The sequence below is a fragment of the Carcharhinus amblyrhynchos genome, chromosome 4, assembly GCF_965287045.1.
Source record: "Carcharhinus amblyrhynchos chromosome 4, sCarAmb.v2.hapA, whole genome shotgun sequence".
NCBI lineage: Eukaryota > Metazoa > Chordata > Chondrichthyes > Carcharhiniformes > Carcharhinidae > Carcharhinus > Carcharhinus amblyrhynchos.
Genome location: NC_137327.1, coordinates 44185528 through 44213096, shown reverse-complemented (window position 1 = coordinate 44213096; position 27569 = coordinate 44185528). Strand labels below are relative to the sequence as shown.

The 27569-nt window shown below is 40.2% G+C and overlaps 1 protein-coding gene across 2 annotated transcripts in view; it reads left to right on the top strand.

The window, feature by feature from the left end:
* The window catches only part of cfdp1 (craniofacial development protein 1), a 200668-nt gene that overhangs the window by 36186 nt on the left and 136913 nt on the right, over nucleotides 1–27569 (top strand). For both annotated transcript variants that reach the window (XM_080187049.1, XM_080187048.1), the window contains exon 5: nucleotides 23622–23750. In XM_080187049.1, the coding sequence (XP_080043175.1) occupies nucleotides 23622–23750 (129 nt within the window). The remainder of the gene's footprint in view (nucleotides 1–23621; nucleotides 23751–27569) is intronic.

Sequence of the window (27569 nt, the reverse complement as noted above, 5' to 3'; positions counted from 1 at the left end):
GATGGTTTGTAATTTGCTGTTGGCTGTGTGTCCATTCCCCCTCGGGTCACTGGCGCCAAGTTGAGTTCTAGCGCTTCCCCTTCCTCTGGAGAGGTGGTTGGTCCCTGTTGTGTGGACTCATAAGGGGGCAGAGTTAAAGTTTCCCCTCCCCGTTGATTCTCCTCTAATACTTGATTCCTCTTCGCCAATTCCCTTATTCTGGATTCTAATTTTTTAATCTTATCCTTATCTTTGTTCCACTTTTTTAGTGGAAGCGACTAATACCCCTGCCTTTTTTGTTTTGTCTTTTTTTTTCCCCATTTACCCACTTTCTCTGTTATTCTAAGGTCTGAGAACATCCCAGCCATCCCTTTGCATCTTCTTAATCAGCTCATGTCTGTCTGTCATATATTTATCAACAAGGGATTCCGCAGGTCCCCACTTAGTTTTTCTACCTGCCACCTTGCAGACTTCTACACCCCTGGCCGTGATTACTCCCTTAGCAACGTGTTTTTTCCACCATTAGGATTTCTGTTTATGCCCATGGCCACGATTACCTCCTTGGCAACTTGTTTCCTCCACTGGAGTCCGGCTCTAGGTCAGAGTGATCAGCTCCTTACCTCACTGCTTTATAACGTAACAGACAAGTAGACAAACTACACAAACTTTTATGTGAACAGGTGGCAAACTTTGTTTGTTTGCCACTACAAAGTTTGATGCTAAATGACCTTTATCACTTATGCTTCATGATCCTAAGTGCCTTGGTGCCTCTACACCCACTTCATGGTCCTGACCTTCGTGTGGGGGATTTCCCCTCTTAACAACCGGTCTAAGGCTGCATTTGAGACAGGCACTTCCTTGTCCTTAGTCGATCAGCACAAGCAATCGGTTCCTGTTTCTATCTGACAGTCCCACAAATTTCCCTAATTTTCACCCATTTTTAATTGCATTGTTGGCTCAGTCTGATTCCCATAGATTCGATCATCTCTACTCCAGTTCGCCTATCGAGGCCAACCAACTAACTCACCAACAGTGAGATCCTGCCGGACTACGCCGTTTTGTTGTGGGAAAATCACCACTCGGAGTGAGATCTAAGATTCAACACGCAGATTTATCGGACAAAGCTTCGGGAGAAGCGCTGGGCTCTCTGCGGTGCATGCAGTCACCTTCTCAACTTTAAAATGGCAGTTGAACATCTTTTATACATTTTCAAATAATGGACAAGTACGGACATTAGCTATTAGCGCACAGTTATACATAGAGTAGACAAGTTCGGACATCGGCAGTTAGCACATCGTTGTACATAGAATAGATACATTTATGCCTCCCATCAATGACTGATTTCATTACCAAAACTCATTGTTTTGGCTCTGCTTTATCTCAAGCTAAGGTGCCTTAAAGTCTGGTCTATTTCCTACAGTAATTTAGACACTAACAGGTTTTAACTCTGTTGTGCAATGTCTGTGCCCAAGTTAGCACATCTTAATGTCTTTTCCCAGAGTCCATTTTGTGCCAGGTGACCATTTTGTATCCTTTAATTTTGATTTTATTCCAACAGCCCCAGATATAGTGCAATGCACACAATGCAAAAAACCAGACTTGGTTCCGAGCTCCATTAGCCAGGACAGCTGCTAGGCATCTGAAACACATGGTAGTGTACAGTGATTGAAGCTGAGGGTTCTCTTGTGTAATTCTTTTCTCATTGTATATCTTCAAGTAAATTAACTACTTTATATAACAATTTCCTACTGAATTTAAAAACTTCACCCTTGTAACCAATTATACAAATGCAATAAGTAAGTAAACTCCTGTGTACCCAAAATGGCGAGTTGACATAAATAAGTTTGGGATATTGTGCTATTTGAAGAATTCTAGTGAACTTTGATCCCTTTTGACTGTTTTACGCACAGAACAGAAGCAGTTTTGATTCCTGTCAGGGGGACTTTAAGTAATTGGATTTTACTTCTTTTTAAGTCAAATACTTTAAGCCAACCGATTTGATTTTACTCTAGATCTGACATGGGGTGGGGAGAATAATATCGATGTCCTGGGGGTTACCATTGACCAGAAACTCAACTTGACTGGTCATATAAGTACTATTGCTACAAGGGGTCAGAAATCCTGTGGCAAGTAACTCACATTCTGACTCCCCAAAGCCTGTCCACAATCTACAAGACAAAAGTCAGGAGCTGATGGAATAGTCTTCCCTTGCCTGAATCATTGCAGCTCTAATGACACCTGAGAAACTTGACAAAGCAGTCCACTTGATTGGCACCTTAAACATTTGCTGCCTCTAGTACAGATGCACAGTGACAGCAGTGTGAACCATCTACAAGATGTATGGCAGGAACTCGCCAAGGCTTCTTTAATAACACCTTCCAAACCCACTACCATTGAGCAGGACAATGGTAGCAGATGCTTGGGAACACCACCACCTGGATGTTCCCCTCCAGGCTGCTTACCATCTTAACTTGTATCTTGCTGTTCCTTCATTATCACAGGGTCAACATCCTGGAGCTCCCACCCAAGCAATACTGTGGGTGAATTGTAATACTTCAAGAAGGCACCTCACCACTACCTTCTCAAGGGGCAATTCGGGATTGGCAATGAATGCTGGCCTTGCCAGCAAAGCCTGTGTCCCTTGAATGAATAAAAGAAAAAAGGCATGTTCCTATTATACCGTGTTGCCTGAAAAGTGAACTCTACCCGTTGGAGACTGGGAATGCATGGCAGTGGTCTGCTCCTATTTTAAATGTTGAAGTACTGGGTAGCTAGTTCGCTGAGTTTTTAAAAAACTGACTGGTAGTAGAATTGCTCATTTGGTCATATTACTGCTGACCATGCCGGTTAAGTTGTGCCTTTCCTTTTAAAAGCCCATGTGTGTCAGGATCAAAAATGGAATGGGCCGCCAGGAACAACAGTCAAAATTTGTGTCAGCAAATTCAAGAGGGTAAGCATTTAATATGCAGAGCCCTGGAACTGTCCAGTTGGACCACAATGGTTGTTTCTTGTCCTGGACATTCCTAATTTCTGCAAAACAAGTAATTCTTTTGCAGGGGACCTGATGACACATCAGTAAAATATGGAATGGTTTATACTGAGTTAATTGGCAGTCTATGCTACATATATACTCTTTCATACTGTGATTCCCTTTTACTTGGAAGATTATAGATGGTGCAAGCAGTAAATGGCAACATTTCTCTTGAGTTCTTCTAACCAACTGACTTAAACGGCAATGTCTAGAGTCAAATAGCTGAAACATAGTTCAGCTGTATATAGCTAAAGAAATATCTTCCATCACCAAATTTTAAAAAAATTGAAAATGCAAGTGCTGGAAATCTAAAACAAGAACCTAAATGCACAGCAATTTGGTAACATTTTTGAATAGAACTGAGGGAGTGTTCAAACAAATGTGTTAACCTGTCCGGACAGACCTCCTGTGTCTTTCCAACATCTTGTGCTTTTTCTTGCTTCTGTCGCGTGTGTTTGGCTGCAGTAATTAAACACTTGCTGGATGCCCTTTGGTTTGAATGGATTGTACCTGAATGTCAACACACTCTGTCAAAAGTAAAACTGTAAAAAGTCTGACAACACCAGGTTTTAGTCCAACCGATTTATTTGATAATAGACTCACTACACCTAACCTGCTGTTCAAGACCTGAAGTGGCTGACAATGTGAGTGGAAGGAGCACTGATCACAGGTTACAGAGATGTGTATTGTCTCCAGACAGTACAGTAAGTGAGGTTTTGCAAACCCAGGCAAGTCACGGGGGTTACAGATAGTGCGACATGAACCCAAGATCCCTGTAAATCGGTTGGACTAAAACCAGGTGTTGTCAGACTTTTTACTGTGTTTACGCCAATCCAAAGCCGGCATACCCACATCAAAAGTAAAACTGCACAGAGTGTGCTACTTGTTCATTCAGCAGTCATTACCATTGACTTTGCATGGCAATACTAATTTTCGAAAAGCAGAATATTGTGGATGCTGGAAAGCTAAAATAAAATGTGGAAATACTGAGCAGGTCAGGCAACATCTGTGGAGAGAGAATCAGTCCTGTGAGCTTTCATCAGAACTGGAAAAAGTTGAGTAGAAATTTCATCTCTAACTGTTCTCACTCCTGATGAAACATTAATCTACATTTTAGCTAATGTTCTGGAAAAATATGGTGATTGCTTTTGGTGGAGTTACTGGGATTCAAAATGCTTGGTTTTTAATGAGCAATTCATCTGACCAATCCTTTTTTTGTGTAGATCTCGATTAAAAAAGACAAATAAGTTGTACACTTCTTTTGTCTTTTTCAAGCCTACTAATAGAAATATACACTGTGTATTAGGACTGGATATGGCAGTGATTTAGAACCTTCTCCTTTCCTGCCAAGGACATGAAATCCAATCCACCTCCAGTTGATTCCATAAAATTCTTCTCTTCCCTCTGCTGGCTGTAAAATACCCGTGGCAAACACTGTTCTCAGATCAATTCCTTAAGAATGTGGGCCCCAGTACTATTTTAAATTTGATATTAAGTTGACAAGTGTAATGAGAATGAGACCACAAGGATGGTTAGTGAAAGGAAAGAAGAGCCATACTGATACTGACCTCCTCGAGTTTGAGATTGAAACACTGGTGGAAGAAGGTTGTCTTTGTCAGTATGTCTGTGTATGTCTGTTTATAAATAGCAGGCTCAGGTAATGAATGGATTAAAATAAAAAGGACATGATTTTAAATTTTACATTTTCAGAAGCAGGAGCCAAGGTACCTCAATAAGAACAGGACTGTTGGATGAGTGGAGCTTGGTGTGAAGTGGGATATGGCCAGCAAAGTTTTGTATGAATGGAAGTATATTGAGGCCAGAGGGAATTGCGGTAGTTGAGTTCAGAAGTGACAAAGATGAGGATAAGAGTTTCAGGAACAAATGGAGTGAAACAACGATGCAGGTAGGTGATATTAGAGGTGGAACTAGGTGGACTTTGTGATGGGGTTATAAACTTAGGCTGATTTAAACAACCTTACAGCTTGTGTCCCATTGTCATCAAGTTCTATTGGAAATGAACAACTAAAATTTTCCAGTCTACAACCCTGATTGTTTTTATGATTGATGACATGAATGACCATACTGAGCGAAGCAGGGCTTGCTATTTGTCAGCCTTTTAGCTGAAAGGCTGAAGACTAGAAAGGGCCTATTAATACTTTAATTTGTATAACATCAACAAAGTAATTTAGGGCATGAACCTATAAAAACCATAATGTTTGAAATGTTCTTTATGGTAAACCTCTCTGGATATCCTATTCTGCTCCACCTTCTCCACACCCCCTCCCCACCCCCCATATAATTCATCAAATTTCTACCCCTCTTCAGCTCTGAAGAAGTCATATGTACTCAATGTTAACTCTGTTTCTGTCCACAGATGCTGCCAAAACTCTTTTCTATTATTTCAGATTTCCAGCGTCCGGAGTATTTTGCTTTTATTTTAGAAACTATTTGGTGAAGTTTTGCCAATACAGCATGTTACATCAGTAACAAGTGAAGTTTTAAAAATTTCTACTTTAAGTTTTTGATATTGTTGCAATTTCTTCTCCTTTTTGAGAAATAATGTTAAAAGCCACAGCAAAGAGAATGGAAGCATCTGGAAGAGTTGTACCATTTGTTCCAAGTCTGGTGGGAGTAGCTGAATGCAAATCGTGAATTTAAACACATTCACTTAAGAGGAATGTTTTAGTATATTTAAATGATACAACCCTTCCAGATGCTTCCATTCTTTTTGCTGTGGTTTTTAAGATTATTTCTCAAAAGGGAGTAGAAATTGCAACAATATCTAAAACTATAATTTTTTAAAACTTTACTTGTTACTGATGTAACACGCTGTATTTACGAAACATCACCAAATAACTTTAAAGTAAAAGCAAAATACTCCGGATGCTGAATCAAGTTCAAGTGTTGTGCTAGAGGCATTTGAAGAGGAAACATGGGTTTGTTTAATTTTATCTTCAGTTATATGTTTTTTGCTTCTTGTTATTTATAACTGACACCCAAAACACATTGGATAGCCTTCCAATTTGATATTATAAGTAAGAACTATTTTTGAAAGGCAGCGTAATTTTTAGTTGAATTATTACATTTTGTACCAGTAACCATGAAGGAAACTTGGAAGGAGCTATTAGGCAAATATTAATGCCGAAAGCTATACTTTTAAAAAAACCTCCAATAGTTTTTCTACTTTGTGCAATGCAAGTCAGATAAAGATGTCTTTTGTCAATCTGATATTGTAACTTGGCGTCACTGAAATCACTCTGGCTGACTATAGCTTGTTAACTCCTGGCCCTAATTGAAAGAGTGAGGGAAGCATGGTGGCACAGTGGTTAGCACTGCTGCCTTACAGCGCTAGCAATCCAGCCTGGGTGACTGTCTGTGGAGCCTTCATGTTCTTCCTATGTCTGCGTGGTTTTCTCCCACGGTCCAAAGGTGTGCAGGTTGGGTGGATTGGCCATGTGAAATTACCCCTTTGTGTCAGGGGGCTAGCTAGAGTAAATGCGTGGGTTATGGGGATAAGGCCAGGGTGGGATTGTGCTTGGTGCAGGCTCAATGGACCAAATGGCTGCCTCCTGCACTGTAGGATTCTATGAAACAGACGTATTTGCAACTGCATAACCTCTGACTCATGATGAGTGATTTCATTTGTTTGAGATCTTAAAATGTCATCTTGCCCAAGGGATCACAGATCCACAATTATTCTCATTTCAGATTTCTTGGAGACTGAATACAGGTTTCACTATCAAATCATGTTATACTTGCCAATAAAACAACTATTTTTGAACTTGACGAGATGGAGCTTTGGAGATTTCGATTTCTCTACTATCTACTCTGAATAGCTGCAGAATATAAATGTTTGCTATGATAGATTATTAGACTAGGAACTGTTAAAGAATTCTCTGTCTGTCAATACCAAGAGTTGCCTTTGACTCGATCGGGTCAGGTGGTTAATTGACCTACCCTTACTTTCATCAACATAATTTGCATTTTATCTTCTAAAGGTGATACTTCTTCAGTGCATTAGTACTGAGGGATACTATATAAAAGCTCTTGCCCTTTATCCCACCAGTCTGGGTTGATTTTCAACTCAGGTCACAGATGAAAGGCTAGCTGTGGTTTTGTTCTAATATAAGTTTAGAATTAACGAATCAAGGAATAAAGTAAAGTTACTTACCTTTCATGTGCTTTTAACCCTTTGAAGTTTTTTATTCACATATAATTTTGACTCCTTCCCATTATTTCTTTCTACAAGTGACTAGATTTTGTATTTTGATAAACTTTACATTCAGTCACCTTTGAAACATGATTAATTCTGCAATAATTAAAAAGATGGAATGCTTGTCTGTGTCCATGGTTTTTACACAGTGCAAGAGCTGTTGCAGTTGTGTTGGGGGGCTGCGGGGTTATTGTCTCTCTTTTGGATTTGTATTGAGGTTAAATATCCTTCAACCGGAAATGACAGTATCGGGCCTGACACAGAATTACACCTTTCAAAGCTGCGTTGTATGGCTGCTGTAAGGATCGTGTGTAAGTTTGTCCTTCCTCTGTCCTCAGTCGGGCTCCAAGTGTATATGCGCTAATGTTGCAAAAATGCTCTGAATTATTGACAAAGGTGGCAATTTTGCTTGTTTGGATGCTTTGAGGAATGAACAGTACCATTTTATTTTGGCATTGGGCAGATATCTCTGTCTAACTACTTTACTTGACCAAGCAATGTTAGCTGCAATTATTGGATGCCCAAGTACTGCAGTGCTTAACATTACAATATACGTTGGTGTAGAAGCCTCTCAAAATCCTCACAAAATGGGGGTTGATTTGTCTGCCAAGTATACTAGTGAACTGTGGGCGGTTGCCATTTTATCAGTCACAATGTGGGGTTTGCTCTGTGTTGCGTGCCTTAAACTCCCGTACATCTTCACAATACCTCCTGTGTCACTTGCTTGATCTTGTGTACTCAATTATGAGGTACTGGTAAATAAACATGGATTTGTTGGGCAGTTATGTGAATATAGCATGCCATGGCTGAAAAGGGAGGGGTTGACTCATACCTGAGTATACGTAAAAACATTTTTTGGAGCTGATAAAAATGAAATCAGCTTGCCTGCCAAATCAACTTTTATGTCGCAATCCATGGTAACTTCCCCGTTACAATTTATTATTATAAAAACTGAAAGTGCTCGCAATATGCAGGGATTCAACAACATCTAAAAGAGAAAATTGAATAAGACCCTTTTATCAGGTTTCACCTGAAACATTAAATATTTGCTCTTTCAGATGCTTGCTGATCCATTGTGCATTTTCTGTTCAGATTTTCAGCATTTGTGATTTTTCTTTAATTTCAATAGAGGATAAGCCTCAGTTAACGAAGACACAAGATAAATCCCTTTTTTAATATTCATTTGTGCTTCACGTTTGATGGTGTTTAAATCCGTCATCCAGTAGGAAACCTTGAGACACTGACTGTTTTGATGTTTTTTGTAGTTCAACATTCTTTTCCCTTGATTATTCACAATAGCATTCCACCGATTCTCAATGTTAGAAAGAAATTTCATCTATTTTTTGTTGTCATTGATTCTTTTATTTATTTATGGGTATGTTATCTCTTAAGTGACTGAGTATTTCCTTCTTGACAGAAACCTTTGTGATCAGTCCAAGATTGCTTTGAGTAGTCAGTGCCTGTGTAGAGTCAGGAACCAGATACTTTGTCGTAGGTTGTTTAGAAGAACAGACCTCCTTTATCTGTCTTGTTGTTCAGTGAAGTAAAGCCCCCAAAACAAGCAGAACATGTTTGTTTTCAAAAGCAAGGGGTGTTTTGCTTTAGGAGCATTGAGAGAAAGAAGTTGGAACACTTCCATCACTTCGGTGAAATTTGTTTCATCCAGTCTCTGTTCATATAAATATTACCATCTATCATTATGGTAGTCACGTGTTGCAGTGATAATGGAGTCATTAGTTAACAGCAATCAATAGCAACAATTGATTTGCACCAGACTCAGATGAAAAGCCCAGCAGTGGACAGCTTTGGGAAATATGGGTCCAAATTCGCTCGAGTCTGCCACTTAGTGAAATCTTAATGGACTAAACTTGGGTGACAAGATATTCAGCTTGTGACGAAGTTATCAGCCATTCCTGCCAGCAGAGTAGCAAAAGTGTGAAACAATGATTAGCTAAAATTCTGCAATGATAGACTTGTTTGAACCAGCAAGAAAAGTTGTGTCTAAATCAGAACTATGTGACCTCACCAGCCAATCAGAATGGCTCAGATTTCGTGAAGTGATGCACATTGTATGAAGCTATGACGAAGGGCCAGATTTTACCATTCGGAGGCTAAGTGCCAGATCAGGAAGTAAAACGGATCCAAGCCCGAAATCCCCGTTCGAGCGCGCCCATGTGCTTTTTGCTGGTTCCAGTCCGATTCGCGCTGTGGGGTGGGGCTTAGCACTGCTGGAGCGATTGGAGCTCTGAACTGCGCGTGTGCAGTTCAAAAAAAAACTGAAACAGAGTGCCCGGGCACGAAAGACAAAAACAGAAAAGAGAGGGGGGAGGGAGGATGAGCGATCGGATTCCCCTGGGAGGCAGGCAGGCAGGCCCTCCCGATCAGACCCCTCCTGGGAGGCAGCCCTGTAGATTAGGAATCCGCTTCGGAAATTCCCCTGCGGAATAGGAATCCACTTCAGAGTTTCCCCTGCAGAATAGGAATCCACTTCGGATTTTTATTCTACAGGTGGATAGCAGCGCAGATCCGAAACGGATCCAAAGATGGTAAAGTGAGGTTTGGCGGTAGAGTTAAGCACATGGTTCATTTAGTCAATTTAAATGCATGCTAATGCATTTAAATTGACGTGTTGCCTGATTGGGGCGCAGAGCAGACCTGTGCCCAAATCAGGTATTGGTAAAGGCGCGATCTGTCCGGTTTTGGATGCAGATCACGTTGCAGGTCCAACGCCCGAATTTGCCACGATTTGGGCATGAAGTTTTGGTAAAATTGGGCCCGAAATCTGTGAGAAAGTTAAAAATGTTGATTTGGAGAGCAGGTGGAAAACTCACGTGAAGAGACACGCAGATATTGTGAAAGAGTGGGAGATGCACTATCGTTCTGAAAATCCAGGAGAGCATCTTGGAACAAACAGGATCACTCCAGCAAGGAAGAGGATGAAAACAGCTGCATGCCTCGACATCGAAGAAACCTGGCTCAAGGCAGTCTGAGCAGAGTACATTCTAGCCCAATTCTTCAGGATAGGGGAGTCGAAGAGCTGGGCGCCATGTGGTTCAGTGGGCAGCAACTGATGGCTGGGCTGATTCAATATTGGGCAAAACATTGTCTTCAGCTCTGTAGTGGTGAGGATCTTACCGTCTGGGTCTTGTCCACCTCTTGAATAAATATGCACGCATCTTGAATGAGGATGCACAAAGAGGTATTTTAGAAGATAGTAAAGGAAGCCACAATCGCAAGCTGCATCAACCATACTGGGTTCAAATAAGTACAGCTGAACAAGATGATGAGAACGAGGAAACACTGGGTCCTGTGAAATAATCTGATGACTGACTAGGCACTTTTCCTTCATGGTAAGTAAATTATGGCAGTGACAAACATGGAATTTGGAGGTGCAGGTGGACTTTGTCGTAAGATGTGCAACAGATCTGACAGCATCGTAGGTGTAGCACACTCTTCGGTCAAGGAGTCTGATGGTCCTGAAGAGTCCAATCAATGTTCACCTGCCAGTTTTCCTGGCCAGTAGCGCAAAGACTGTAGAGATGCCCTGGAATTTTGCACTACAGCACGAAAACATTGAAAACATGTTTGACTGTATTAAAGACATGGCGGACTGTATTGCACCACTGAAAACCGCATGCTAAGCTGAGAAAGCTTACTGTTTTTCCTGTGCAAAATTCCACCTTTCTCAAGATCAACCCAAGTCTTTTTCAAGGCCAACACAATGTAAACTGTATTGTTATGAAAGCCAGACTTGAAGGTGAGAGGAGGGGTTAGAAACTCCAAGTCCCGACAGTCCTCGGAATTTTCACACGTGCATAAACAAAGATTGTACATGTGGAATGTATGGAAAAAATATACGTCAGCCCTTGTTTTGGGGCTTTTTCGAGACTGTGTATGTAAAAAGGGAAAATTCTGAAAACCTGGGTCATCTGACTGGGAATGGAGCACCATTTTGGATAAGAGTCCCGAGCAGGAGCAGTCTCAATTAAGTTGAAAAGAAAGGAGCAGAAAAATAGGTTTCAGGCAGGAAATAGGTTGTAGTTAGCATATTTTTAAATGAAGAGGACTTGGGGAGGAGTCCTGAAGTTCCAAGTAGGCAGCAGAAGGTTGGTGACTTTGGGCTAATGATTATTGGGGCAAAGTTGCAGTACCCCTTTGGAGTAATAGTGTTCTGTTTGGTGCAGCCGAACACCTGTTGTGAGTTCGGGAAATTCAGAGATGGAATCTTGAAACGCGATTAAAGTCTTGGGGGGTGGACTGTCATTCTGCCCTCAGAGGTGGACTAAGTTTTGGAGAGAATTTCCAGGTTAAATCTTCAAACCTTTGAGTGAGACAGTTTCGGTGAGATTGGTTGACTGTGTTTACTAACATCTGGTCAGGTTGTTAAGAAATCCATGGATTTTTTTATCTTGGTCACATCTGCAATTTACTGTGCAGTGTGGTGTATTTGATCATAGTTTGCCTGTTAATTCACATGACCTCATATTAACCTTGAATGTTAGAGTGAAATATAGATATTGTAAATTGTTCATCTTTCTGACTTTGTATTGTAAAGCTTATCTTTGATTGTTCAGTACCCAGGGAATCTTGTGGCCTTATTCTATGAGCTAGTACATTGAATCTCAAAGTTTTGCCTACGTTAAATAAAACTTTGTTGTTCCCAAACTGGATCTTGGCATAAAATGGGGGTTCTGGTCTGTGATCTCAATGGTTTTTTTACTGTTTTTTTAATTCTGTATTTGTAACTGAAAGTGTTGCAGCAAGTATTGGGGTTTGTAGGCATATTGGGTTACTTAGAGACGAATTGATGTACCAAACTGGATGTCCTTGGCTGATATGAACCTCTGCGTAACCCAAATTTGAAGGTGGCCCCCTGGGACTTGACTCAAAGAGTTTGTTACACTTACCACATGTCATGCATACTATATCCCAAATTATTGTTTTCTGAGAAATCCATCTTATTTGCATTTGAATGAACTCTGCTTCATTTCTTTTCTCTGTGGCATAAAATTGTGTCTGAGAAAAAATGGGCATGATCCTCTCCTGTTTTTATGTTTACTTGGTACTTTTGCTAAGATTTCTGTCCCCCCACCTCCCCGGTCTTTTCTCCTAAAAGTGGCTAAGCCACAATTCATTCATTCTTCAAGCTATTGTTTACCTTTCACGCTGAAAACGCTCTAAAATATATCTCTTTTGTGCTTAAAATGAAAACACAAAAGCCCCTATATATGCAAACACCTTTGTTTAACATGAATCTAGCTAGAGTTTTATTCTTTCTAACATACAAACACTAAATTAAACTCAAATCCATACCTTATTTCTACTATCCAACAATACAAAAATAGATCACTTAAAACTACCTCCGTTTCCTGACATTAGTAACCTGTCACTTCTAATATTCACTCCTCCACTGGAAACCTGCCTTCTCAAGTAACCTCCACGCCTCGTCCGCCTTGAAATTGTAACAAGTACAAAGATCTCATGAATATTTTTGACACTGATCATTTGCCATTTGTTTTACCTGGCCCACTAAACCAAACATCTCCTAATGTTCCTTTCCTGCCATTGCTCACATCTCTCATCTTTCTCTAGAGTTCTTCCTATTTCTTGTTGTGCTCTTCTTGAGTTCACCTTGTCCATGAGGCCCACTTCCTGCTACTTTGACACTTTTGACTCTATTCCCACCAAACGTCCAGCTTCTCTTCCTGGCACTCACTTTGGTTGACGTGTTAACAGTTCCCTCTCCTCAGATACTATTCCTCTCTTGTCCAAATCTATTACTTTGATAATAATAATTATCTCAAGATCCAACCCATTATACCCATGACTCCTCTCTGTCCTTATAAGTTACTACCCCATCTCCAACCTCCCTTTCCTTTCAAGTTCGTAATTGTGTTGTCACCTTGTATTAAAAAAAATCTAAGCAATAGTTTCTTTACCCAGAGAGTGGTGAATGTGTGGAGTCCACTACCACAGAAAGTAGTTGAGGTCAAAGCGATGCCTGATTTCAAGAAGAAATTAGATGTAGCTCTAGAGATTAAAGGGATATTGTGGTGGTGGGGGGAGGAGATCAGGATATTAAATTTGATGATTGCCATGATCTAAATGAATGGTGGAGCAGGCCCAAAGGGCCGAATGGCCTATTCTTACTTCTAGTTTCAATATTTCTATATAAATAAGTTGCTACCTTTGTTACAATCCAGAAGATATTGAATTCATCAAAACTGTGCTGCAGTTCATTGTTTTTGTGTATTTCTGTCGGAGTTATGCTGGGAAACTGGTGCACCTTTGGCAAAAAATCTTAGCTGCTGTATCTTCACTAAATTATTCCCATTTCCTAAATGTAACAACCGTTCTCTCATTTGCCTTTTCCCATGCAGATTTACTGCCAGTACCTGTGTTATAATGTAGCTTACATGGTTGTCAGAGACGGTAGAATGTTTGCAAGTGCTAAAGTCGATCAGCATCACAAATGAGGCATTGTTCCAAAAGACAGATATGGTGCCATAAGAAGTCTCTGACTGAGAGCACGATGGCTTTCAGAAGGTCTATAAATGAAACATAAAATGTTTGATTGACAGGTTGTGAAATGCAGTTGTGGTTCCCTTGTGAATATTGGGATTGAAGGGCTTCCCTTGGGGCCAGGGTGGAGATGTAAGTGATCACTTATTGAATCATTGATCAATCCAGAGGTCTCTGAGCACTGGGTTAGGTTACATAGTTCATAAATAATGTAGTTAATTCATATGACTCTGACATTTCCCACGAAACCTATCAGAACCAGCTGAAGCAATGAAGGACAGCCCTTGTGTTTGAGATGCAATCATCTTTTAGAATGAAGTCAATGAGGTTTCTACAAAGGAAGACATGTCTAGCTACCCCGTCTGAGTATTTTACTTTTCAACCAAATATTTATCTAGGTAATTGAAAACCATTGGGATTCGATGTGTACAGCACACATTTTCCACATTGGTAAATTAGCCTAAAATTAACGGCTGCATGTAACATTTTAATATGCTGAATAAATAGTGATTAGTACCATAATGGAGTATAGGCTGCACTACTTGGATGTAACTAACCCATGTTGTTTAACAGTTAATATATCAGAAAAGATGCAACTGAATGAATATCTTGAAACAAAGCATCTGCCTGTTTATATTAAAAAAGTGATAAAAGGCAGTATTTCAAACTCCAGCTAGGATTTAATGTGCTGAGTGATTTGATATTTTAACATTTATTCAGGTATTCACTCCATGGACATGGTTCACTGTTTTACTTAATAAATAATGTAATTTTTAAGTTCTTGAACTTATAATCTGGTAGACAGCTCTGTTCCAAATAAGTCTTTGTCAGAGAAAGGTTGTGTAAATTATTTCCCTTGTGTGTATTAAACACTCAAATGGAAATTTGTAACGAGAGGAATTTTTTAAAAAATCTTATAGTAATGTTTGAAAACACTGTTCTTATTGTATTTTTTCAATTCGTGGCGTGCTGTCTATGAAAAATACTAACCAGTAATTAAACATCAGAGGACTGTAGTGTTTGAACTATTGCCCAATTACATCACCCTTTGCAAACTATTTTATGATATAGGCACTTCTGTTGAGGCCAATAATGCTAATATTACACTTTGTTGGAGGGTTGACTGATGATGTTTTCAGCATTGCAGTCTGATGACTTTATTACACCCGGGAGGCTATTCTGGCAACATGAGAGCAAGTACTACTCTGTCCTTTTCTGGGATCAAAAATTGCTCCCTTTGTATATGCCTGCAGGTTACTTTCACCTTCCTGTTAATAAGTGAAGCACACTGTGGATGGTGCTGACGTAGTGGAAATAAAAAAGGGAATAACCCTATATAGGGTCACCTGTGGGAAAGCAGTGCATTGAAGCTTGTATTGGGAAAATGTCTGCGCCAGCATATAAATAAAAAGTCTCCCTTGCCACTTGTAAATGTATTCAAGCCCATAATGTTGGAGACCATGTCCCAGCATGGTACATTAAATTTAGCTGTACTGTCTGGATGACTTTAATATTACAAGTTAATATTAATATTACAAGTTAATATTAACTTTAATATTACAACTTATGCTATCTGAGAATATGTATTGATAGTATTAGATCCTTTATTATAAATTAATCAGAAAATACATTCTAATATTGGTATTGCAGGGTGCCATCCTCCTATCACCATTGACTTTCCATCCTCTCCATGCTTTGGGACAGAGTAACAAGTCATTGGAGACAATAAATGTGGAGTAAATGAGTGAGGTAGTAAAAGAGGGAGGAGGTGGGGTGTTGTGTGTGTTTCGTAGAGGATAGTGAGGGACTGGGAACAAGAAAGTATGCAACAGACTGGGAAATTAGTGAGTGATGAGAAAGAGGGGGCAACATGAGCAAACATATGAGTCTGGGAGCAGGAAAGAGGGAAGGAAGAAGAAATGAAGGAACAAGAAATGTGGAGGAAGGTACAGCAGTTTGAATTAATTGAGGCCAGGTGTTTTATTTGTTATTCATTCTTCTATGTAAATATTTATCAGGCCATTACTCATTTTAGGAATCCTGAACCTAGGAAATAATTAGTGAATGTCTGATCACTTACACAGGAACACATTTGATCAAAAAAATAGAGCTGGAGAAATAGTGTAAACTGATATTTTCCATTTTTATGTCTCATTAAATTTAGATTCTGTCTAATCAGGAACTGTCTAATCTGACTCCTTTTGTAGTTAGAACAAGTCTCCAAAAGCATGATGATGGTAGTGTGTTACAGTTTGCCTTGTTGTCAGAGGCCAGAATTCTCCCATCTTGCCCGCCACTGCAATTCTAGCGGATAGACTCAGAGGTTTACAGCGTGGAAATAGGTCCTTCGGCCCAACTTGTCCATGCTGTCCTTTTTTTTAAAACGCCTAAGCTTGTCCCAATTGCCTGCATTTGGCCCATTTTTCTCTATACCCCCAAGTTAGCTTAAATGCAGATGGGGGGGGTGGACCATGTAAAGGTTCATCGAAGTTGGGTGGGAGTCTCCGGTTTTTAGGCGAGTGCAGCCAAAGAACCCAGCCCAGTGCTGTGGCAACATGCACTGTTACTTGCATGTTGTAGTCTGGAGCTATGGATAGTGTTGGTAGAGGTTCAGACTTTCTTTCCATCACATGATTGACCAGAAATCTTTTGTCTTACTGCCTGCTTTTAGATGTGTTGGAAGGTTTTGCGGATTAATAATCAACCTATTTGGGGAAGGGAAGTAGTGCCAGCATGTAATGAATACACCTACCTGGGGTAGGATTTGAACCTGGAGCTTCTGGTTCAGGCTCAAGGATGCTATTGTGCCACAAGACCACCCTCCAAAGCATATCTACTTCTAATTGAAACTTTATACTTTTGGAGAAAAGGATTCATAATGGTAATTTTATGTTCTGAATTTTCAAAGCTTCAAATGCAAAATTCAGCCAAGAGCAATTTTCCCACCATCCTGTCTAAGTGATGTCTGGATTTCCTTTTGTTATGAATTTTGGAAATGTAGATATGGCTCACAAATTCTTCTAAGGTTGTAGAACCCAGGACTTGCACTGAAAAGCTGTACTCACCTTCGGATCAAGTGTCTACTGAATGGAATGCTTTGGTCATGTGCTTGGGATCTGAATGTTAATCCTTTATTTTGCCTTCACATCACTACCTGTGTTAAGACATTGTCTGGTTACTAACTATTCAATTATAGGTTATTTTAATTATGATTAAATTGTCAAATTTTGGCGACTACTTTTGGCATGCTATAGTTGTCATAGCACCAAGAGAAGTGGACTATATGTAGAGGAAAGGTGAGAAGTTAATAAGTTGCTTTTAGTGTCTTTTGAATGTTTTATGTACCATCCCTTCTTTTCACCGTAATGTTATCTTGTCATTCAATGATATCCTAGTTATTGATTGTTCTCCTGTTATGTTCCATATAAATGCCACATGCTTAACTTAAATTGCGTGCATTTGAGGAGGACAGTGATTTGCATTGGTGCATCCAAAAAAAGAAAGACTTGCATTTAAAGAGTGCCATGACAATATCTGTGTTTTACAGCCGATTAAATACTTTTTGAAGTGTGGTCACTTATTATGTAGGAAACATGGCAAACAATTTCCAAACAACAACCTCCCACAAACAGCAATGTGATAATGACTAAATAATCAATTTTGTGATGGTGATTGAGGGACAAGTACTGGCCAGGATAATTCCCTGGGGATAATTCCCCTTCTCTTCAAAATAATACCATAGGACCTTTTACGTCCATCTAATTTGATAGATAGGGCTTTGGTTTAACATCTCAACCCAAGACAACATCTCTGACAGTGCAGCATTCCCTTAGTAATGCATTTGTGTCAGCCTTGATTTTTGTGATCAAGTTCGGTTCCGTTTGATTCAGAGGTGAGTGTTGTGAAGTGAGCCATGGCTGACACTAAATAGGATTGACTCCTCATCCACTCTATAGAAGTGGAAGGGCTTTCAACCTATCATTACCTATGCTGTTGCTTTGCTTGAGTGTTTTAAAATTAATCCAACTTCCCTGCTCTCTCCCTCTTGCCATGAATGCTTCTCTGCTTTCAATCTTGATCCAGTTTTCCCTTAAAACATGCAGTGGTTTGTGCTGCAACCAATCCTCATGGCAAAGCATTCCATGCTGCAAAATCTACTGCATAAGCATGTTCTTGAACCCCTTTCTTCACATGCCCAGTGCAGACAAATCCTTATCACTGGCTCCCTACCAGAGGAGATTGGTACTCCCTATTCACTTTAACAAAATCCTTCATTAATCTTAAAAACCTCCAAAATCTTAACATCCATGTTTCAAATGCTGCGCTGGCCACTCTCCAATTCCATTCTTCAATTTGCACATCTAAGGAAGCTTTTTTGAAAATTGTGGCCAAAGCCTACAGAGGAGAGTGCAGCCTGGTGCACTGCTTAAAGATCTGTTTGGTGTTATTTGGGAATTAATCAAGCTCTGTTGTGAAGCGCCAGTAGTAAAAGAGTCCACTGATTACTAAGGTCACATGTAAGAACAGCTACTTCGATAAGGTACTGGATGGTCACTGTTATCATGGAATCATATCTTGGTATTGGGGGGGAAATGAATAAAACTTGAGGGAGAAAATAAGAACATAAGAACATAAGAAATAGGAGCAGGAGTAGGCCATCTGGCCCTTCGAGCCTGCCCCGCCATTCAATAAGATCATGGCTGATCTGTCGTGGCTCAGTTCCACTTTCCCGCCCTCTCCCCATAACCCTTAATCCCCTCTCTTATCAAAAACCCATCAACCCGCTTCTTAAAAATATTTAGCGAGGCAGCCTCCACCACTTCAACGGGCAGAGAATTCCAGAGATTCACCACCCTTTGAGTGAAGAAGTTCCTCCTCAACTCCGTTCTGAACCGCCCCCCCTTTATCTTGAGGCTGTGCCCCCTAGTCCTACTGTCTTTTTTGAGCGGGAAGAGTCTTTCCACCTCTATCCTATCCATCCCATTCATCATCTTATACGTCTCAATGAGATCTCCCCTCATTCTTCTAAACTCTAACGAGTACAAGCCTAGTTTATTCAGCCTCTCCTCATAGCTCAACCCCCTCAACTCCGGTATCAGCCTAGTAAACCTCCTCTGCACTCCCTCCAGGGCCAAAATATCCTTGCGCAGGTGCGGCGCCCAAAACTGCACACAGTACTCCAGCTGCGGCCTCACCAATGCCCCATACAGCTGCAGCAAGACCTCCCTACTTTTATATTCAATCCCCCTCGCTATGAAGGCCAGCATCCCATTCGCCTTCCTGACCACCTGCTGCACTTGCAGGCTGGGTTTTTGCGACTCATGCACAAGGACCCCGAGGTCCCTCTGCACCGTCGCCTGCTGCAGTTAAGAAACTGCTTATTGCATACAATTGTACACCCCCAATGTTCTTAATCATTATTTCTTGCTAGAAGATTTTCGTACAGCTTATGCTGTATGAAAATGAAGGAATAGAATCTGTTAAGAATTAAAACACTTCAGTGGTTAGTATTTTGTGCTTAACTCTTCATTGCTTCTCAGAATAGTAGATCAAATGAAAAAGTATAACCAGATTGTAATAAAAATTGATTCCCCCTTCCCTTGCCTCTGTTTCAAAAGCTAACTATTAATATTATGCACCAGAGGGAGGAGTTCAGTGTGAATAACTTCTGTTATTCAGATTCTTTTGTGTTTTCTGTTTCAATATCTTTGCTTTTCCGTGGCTTTTTTTCTCTCCTTTTGCAGTCTTCATTGTTTCTCAGGCTGTCTGAAGGTTTGATTTCATCATCATCCGAAGAATGGAATGAGCTGAAACCTTTAGCCAGTTTGATTGCCAATAGGAACAAAAGACTGTATAAACAATGCAGCATTCTTTTCCTTAAAAAAAATCTGGAGTAAAATCCTGAACCTCTTCTCAGGTGATTTACTAGCAGTCATGGACATGTGATCCTGCAGGGATTGCAGTTGAGAACAGGGAAGCTTGACTGATGCATACAACCTGCAATTTTGTCTTTCAATCAACCTGTCTTTCCACAATTAGAATCCCTGCAGAGATAGTGTGCAGCTTTGGCAGAAAGTCTGGTGCTTGATCACCATTCTGTGACCCCTGCTGAAAGATGAGTCTGTGTGGGCATTGGTTGTGGATTTTTGCTTATACTCATGCTTGTCCATTATTGCTTAATTATCATGTTGTTTGCTTTAAAAGAAACATTGTTCATCCTGCTTCAATGTCCTTAACCCTTCCGAGAGGATGTGAGGATATAAATAATGGATCGAGTCAACTTGAAGCTACAAATTATTCAGGGCGATTGTTTTCATTCTTTCTTGATAATCCTGTACCCAGTAGCTTCCAAGATTGAAGGTTAAATATGTAAAGCAGTCATGGAAGAAAAAATGAAAATCAGTAAAGTTTTTTAATTGTTAAAAGATTTTCAGAAAGAGGAATTGAACTGCACAATGATGTTTAAAAATCCATTTGCTTGGTTCTGATTCATTCTAAAGGAGTGCCATTAGTGGTATTGACATTTAAAGGTCAAAAAAATTCAGATGGTTTACAAAATGCATTTGATAATGGGCAAGCCAAGGATGCCACCCATTAGTTACTGATTAGTGCACTGATGTACTGTTTGCCATCCATGCCTTTGTTACTATCCCCGAAGAGACTGAAAACCAAGAAATTTAAACTTCCAGCAAATGGCTTTAAGGGTCACCCTCCAAGGTTTCAAGTATTCATACTTTTACCGTAACGAATGAAGCAATATTTCAGTAGGCAACTTAAGATTTAACTACAGAAAAGTTCCCATTTTTAACTTTTACAACAACAGAAATAATCCCTCTGCCGTGGTTATACTGTGTTCTCTGAGGTGGATATCTCATTCTACAGGAGCCACTCCAAAGGTATTCTTAGCCCCTGTCTGAGCTGAAGTACTCCTATTCCCCAAACTGACTTTCACTGTGAAGGACCCATCATTCTCACTTGCTTGATCTCTCCACACCCTCCCCATCCAAAACTAAGTGAATCTACCAGTTTTGCTTAAACCATCATGAGCTTGATCTTAGTGCAAGCTCCCTCATGCATCCTGCATGGTGAACAGAGACTTGCTGCCTCGAATTCTCTCCTCACACACCCCTCTCCATCAGCAAGTTTCGGTGATATTGTTTAGGAAGAATTACAACCCAGTCCTATAGTGGCATCGTATGGGCCCATCCCCTTGGCAACATGAATCACATGGAACTTGTATCCAGGTAAAAATGCTAATGTGGATTCCCATCTTGGAATTAAATAGAAGTCAAAGTATAACTGATTACGAAACATGACCTTCCTAATACCTCCTTGGGACTTGGAAGTGAACAGTTTTTCCATGACCAGCACTGCTACCTGGGTCATTGTTTATAGATGTGAATGTATCACACCTTCTTCCCACTAAGACAACCTGGGCCTCTGCCCATGCACCTCCCCCCATTAATCTCAAACTACCAAGGCACCCAAGATGCTTGTTGGAAAAATGCACAATAGCTCACATGACCACCACCACCACCACACACACACACACACACACACACACACACACACACACACACACACACACACACACACCGCCCCCCCCCCCCCGATTCCTTCATCTTGCTCTAAAATAAAGAGACAGTCCTAAACCATAATAATCTTTTTAAGCTTCATACTTATAACAACCCTAGACTTGACAATTTGAACACACACTCCTGGTTGATTTCCTGCATTCTACATTCTGTAAATTTAAGGTTATCTAAAACCCTGTCCTAATTCATACTAAGTTCTATTCTTTTAATCCATTATTCCTTGTTCTCCCTGAAAAATTTTGGCTTCTAGTTAAGCAACCCCTTGACTTAAAATTCTCATCCTTGTCTTCAGACAACATTGTGGCCTTTTCCCTCCCTTTCTACAATCTCCTCCAGGTCTAAAACCTGCCAAGATATCTGTGATCCTCTAATCCTAGCCTTCTGATTTTAATTGCTCCACCATCATTACCATGACATTAAGTGCCAAGACTCTAAGCTCCACATTTCCCTCCCTACACCTCTCCATCTCTTTTTCTTTTAATTCCTCCTTTAAGAATCTAAAGTCCTATCTCTGACCAAGTCTGTGATCACCTGGCTTAATATTGTCCTGTTACGGGAGGAAACTGTCGTGTTGTTTGATTATGCCTGTGAAGTTTTACTGTTTCAAATTTGCTAAAAATTCTGGAACTCTATAACTGCACTGTGGGTGAACCTGCACCACATGGGCTACAGCAGATTAAAAAGCCAGTTCACCACCACCTTCTCAAGGGCTGCTATAGATGGGTACAACTAGCACCAATTGAAGGAAATCAGTGGGAAAAAAAACTGTGCTATGCCTCTGTACCTTGAAGTAAAAACTATAAAGGTAGCATTGACCAGGAACCTTACAATGGTGTTACTTCCTTACTGCTTTGTTAGGCACTAGTGGTAGACTTGAGGAAAACTAACTGATAGAGTAACGGTACAGCAAACAGTGGAGTAAGATGCATAATTTTGAGATTCCCCCAGAATGCAGATGAGTTGGGAGACTTGAAGTGTGGGCAAGGTGCCGTCTGTTGGCTCTTTGAAAAGGTACCCCATGGCACCATGGCATGGTAGCATAGTGGTTAGCACTGCTGCTTCACAGCTCCAGGGACCTGGGTTCGACACCTGACTCGGGTCATTGTCTGTGGAGTTTGCACGCTCTCCTTGTGTCTGCGTGGGTTTTCTCTGGGTGCTCCAGTTTCCTCCCACAGTCCAAAGATGTGTGGGTTGGGCTGATTGGCCATGCTGAAATTGCCCCTTAGTGTACTAGGATGCTTAGGTTAGAGGGATTAGCGGATAAAATATGTAGGGGTATGGGGGTAGGGCCTGGGTGGGATTATGGTCGGTGCAGACTTGTTGGGCCGAAGGGCCTCCTTCTGCACTATAGGGTTCTATGGTTTGATTCTATGATTCAAACATGCTAGCCCTGGATAGAAAATGGCAAGTGCCCCTGGGAGGGAATGTGTAAAGTCTAAGGAAACCTGTTTTGAAATCTAATGAAGTTTAAATTTGATCTTCATGGTAGTGGCATACATCTTGAGATGTACAGTGTATTTGAACTTGGGCTGTTTTTTCAAAAATAAGCTGTCAGCCGAACCAACAAGTATACTGATTAAAGGAAAGATCCATTGCAAGGTAAAGATATTGTCGATTCACAGCTGGAATCTTGAATATTAATCTGACATTGAAGATGAATACAAAGCTATTTGCAGTTTTGACTACTGCTAAGGATTGAATGTGAAATCAGTGGCAATTTTAACCCAAATGTTTAAATGGCTGGATAGTTTAGCACAAAAGGATTGTTCACTCAGAACCACAAGTAATGCTGTGTAAGTCAGGGGAATGGTACGTACTGTATGTACCGTCTCATTTGCCCTCTCAGGTGGCTAGAAAAGATCACAAGATCCTATGAAAAGGAGGGGAATTCTCCCCAGTGTTCAATATTCATCATTCGGCTAACCTCCCTTTCCAAAACAAGCTCTGTTTGTGGAACCTTGTTGTATATAAATTGATTCCTGTGTTTCCCTACATTATACCAGGGCCGAAGAAGTACTTCATTAACTCTAAATCACTACAGGACATTGAGGTTGAGTTGTGAAAAGTATCATACACATTTCTTTATCTTCAGTTTTTAACCTGGCTTTGAGATTGGTCTATAGGTTTTTTAGTTGAATACTCAAGTCATAGTACTTGAAACCTGTTTGAGCTATCTTCTGTTTGTACAAACAAAATAAGGGACTTCAGAGTGGGGAAAAAAAAAGTAGTGACTTTGATTTTGCACGAAATCTAACCATTTTGTTTTATTCTGCTTTAGGGTGACTAAAGAAGTGGATGCTACTTCCAAAGAAGCCAAAACCTTTTTGAAAAACCAGAATGAGGTTCAGGGAAAAGGTTCTCCAGCAGCAGCACCAACTGTAGAAGTGGGAGCTCCTACAGGTTCAGGGTAAGTACTGATTGCCGTGCATCACATGGTTTGAAATTGGCTTGTCTTGATTCCATTCAAAGCAGATCATAAATATGAATAAATTCTGGAATATGTGATAGTTGTTTGGTTAGCTGCTTATCATTTTTATATATTTCACAAACTGGAGATTTGATTTGTTATTGTCACATGTATTAAGTATACAGTGAAAAGTATTGTTTCTTGCACGCTTTACAGACAAAACATACCGTTCAGAGAGAAGGAAATGAGAGAGTGCGGAATGTAGTGTTACAGCCATAGCTAGGGTGTAGAGAAAGATCAACTTGATGCAAGGTTGGTCTATTCAAAGGTCTGATGGCAGCAGGGAAGAAGCTGTTCTTGAGTCAGTTGGTATGTGACCTCAGACTTTTGTATCTTTTTCCCAATGAAAGAAGGTGGAAGAGAGAATGTCCAGGGTGTGTGGGGTCCTTAATTATGCTGGCTGCTTTGACAAAGCAGCAGGAAGTGTAGACAGAGTCAATGGATGGGAGGCTGGTTCGCGTGATGGATTGGGCTACGTTCGTGAACTTTTATAGTTTCTTATGGTCTTGGGCAGAGCAGGAGCTATACCAAACTGTGATACAACCAGAAAGAATGCTTTCTGTGGTGCATTTGTAAAAGTTAGTGAGAGTCGTAGCTGACATGCCAAATTTCCTTAGTCTTCTAAGAAAGTAAAGGCGTTGGTGGGCTTTCTTAACTATAGTGTCGGCCTGGGACATCAGGATAGGTTGTTGGTGATCTAGACATCTAAAAATTTGAAGCTCTCAACCCTTTCTCCTTCGTCCCCGTTGCTGTAGGTAGATCTACAGTGTAAGTTATGGTCCAAAATTCAAGATTTCTAATTTGATTTGCCTGAAGGCAATGTTCAGATAATATCTGTACTCAAATTGTGTCCAAAGTCTCAAAACTCTACATGGTTTCAAGTTACTTAGAATTCAACCACTTCTTCCTATTTCCACACTGGCACAGCATAGTTTTGAATTTTTGCCTTTGAAATCAGTTTTGGGGCAGAAAGCTGATCCTGGCAGCTTTTGAAGTAGATGGTTCACATGAAAAATTAAGTTAAATCCATATTAAATTCACTGCAAAATTAAAGTCTACTGTAAGCAGAGCTTGTAAGCATCTGAAGCGGCTATGTCTGACAAATCTTTTTTGATAGACTCTTGGTGCTAGATCAGTGCTTGATTTAATCCAAATGGTGTGTAAGAAAATTAATTTATAATCTAGGTAATTCACAAGTCCCCAGCTGGATAAAAACACTGATTAGTTTCTAGCTGCATAGGTGATTGCTCTCACTTCTATTATAACAAAGAATTAAAAAAGCGCACCATTATTCCCAGGCCAATAAAAATCTGGATCAATTTACATTGCATACATTTTAATAATTTTAAATCCTTTTAATGATTGAATACCAAGTTCTTTTTGTTGTTTAGCCATTTTCACCAATAAGAAAAGTGTTCTTAGTATTTTTGATCTTATTTTTACTTTGTCAAGAGAACTTTGTTCTGAAATCTTCATGCTAAATTCACCAAATACATGCAAGTGAATGTGAATTCATGAACCATTTAACTGCGGTGAGATGGAAGAATGACAAAGTATATTTAAGATGAGCTGAACAGTGCTTTAAGGTACATTCATTTTAGGATTTGCTTGTCATTTACTTAAGAAGCAGCCAAGAAATTGAATTAATGTGCTCAGTTTTTTTCCTACATGTTTTCACTTCCTCACATTTTCGGCCTTTTTTCTGTAGGCATGTATGTGCTAAACATGCAAGCAATATACATTTATAAATTCTGCCATTTCTCAGGGACATTTTTGCAGCCACAGGTTTCCAAAGATACATTTGGATAATTTGCATCTGGCAAGGCTTTGGGGAACTAATGACTGTCATCTTGTTGCAAAGAAAATGTTCCTGTTTATAGAGGATCAGTTTTGCCAGGTGCTGACAAGGAATCATAGTGCTGTACTTTAATCTTCAGAAAGTTTCCTCTGGTGGAAAATTGGAGTGCTAATTATGAGTTAGTACAGCCAGACTAGAATCTGGCCCCTAAAATATCAAGTTTGTATTGAACACCAGTTCCATTGGCAGAGCAAAAACAAATCCCCTTGCGTTACTGCTGCTGGGTAGCATCATTTTGAACATATGCACATAACCACTATACTGCTGTTCCTCTCTATTTATATTACAAAATTAGTATCCTAGGGGCCTGGACTAATAATCTAGGAACAAGCATTCAGAACCCAGCATGGTAGCTGGAGAACTTAAATTCAGTTAGTTAAATAAATCTGGCACAAAACTGGTCCCAGCAATGCTTTTACAATGTATTCATTCATGGGGTGTGGGCATTGCTGATTTGGCCAGTATTTGTAGTCCATCTTTAAGTGCCGTTGAGAAGGTGGTGATAAGCCATCCTCTTGAATAGCTACAGTCCATCTGGTGCAGGTCGACCCATGGTGCTATTAGGGAGAGACTTCCAGGATTTTGTTTCAGACATAGTGAAAGTATTGTTCCAAGTCAGGATTATTTTTGTCTTGGAGAGGAACTTGTAGATGTGGTGTTCCCAAGCATCCATTGCTTGTGTCCTTCTAGATAGCGATCAAAGCTTTGGAGGATGTGTCAAAGGAGTTGCTGCAGTGCATCTTGTGTGTAGGGCACATTGTTGCAACTCTGCATTTGTGCTGAAGGGAACAAATGTTTAAAGTGGTGAATGTGGTGCCAATTAAGTGAGCTGCTTCTTCCTTTATTGTGCTGATGGGTCAAGACATTCCCAGGAATGAAAATGACTGAGACTTTGTAAGCTATGATTCTGTGAATAAGACTATGTCAAGCTGTCACTTGACCAGTCTCTCAATTTTGGGACAGGCCCCCAGATGTTAGTAAAGGGCACCTTCAGGATCGACAGGACTGGTAATTCTGTCATGGTTTCCATTGACCAGGGTGATGCTGGTCAACCTGTATTTCCTTTCAATCCTTTTTGATTTTCTATCGTGATTTAATACAGATGAGTGGCTTGCTAAGCCATTTCAAAAGGCATTTAAGAATCAACCACATTGCTGTTCAGTCATATTTAGACCAATCCAGGTAAGGGTAGAAGGTTTCAATCTGTAAATTGTCATAAAAATCCACCTGTTTCACTAATATCCCTTTAGAGACAGAAATCTGCTGTGCTTACCTGATTGAACCTATTTATGAATTCAGGAGTCACAGCAATGTGGTTAACTCTTAAATGCTTCCTGAAATTGTCTAGCAAGCCACTTTATTGCCAATAGGTGGGTTTCCACCTTCTCCAGGGCAATTGGAGATGGGCAACAAATTAGTTATGCTCATGTCCCATGAATGAGTTTTTTAAAAAATGAGCAAAGATTGGCCCGTCGAACTCACTGTTTAATGAGATCATTGCTGATTTTTATATCCACTCCACTTGTTTGCCCTATCCCCATTACTCCTAAAAGTTCAAAAATCTATAAATCTCTGTCTTGGATATATTCATGAACCAATCATACGTAGTTCTCTAGGTGAGTGAATTCCAAACATTCACATCTAACTAGGCAAAGGATTTTCTCCTCCTCAATGGTTGAACTCTTATCCCGACAGCCAGTGCTAGATTTTAGGAGAACCAGTCTCTCAGCATTGACCCTGTTGAGCCCCCCATGAATTTTGTGTTTCAATGAGATTGCCTGTCGTTCTTCTAAACGCCAGAGAACATAGGCCCATTCTACTTGACCTTTCAATTTTGGTTGGACTTTATTTTTTTCACTGCCTGACATCTTGTTCATTGTTCAAAAAATATGATGTAACAG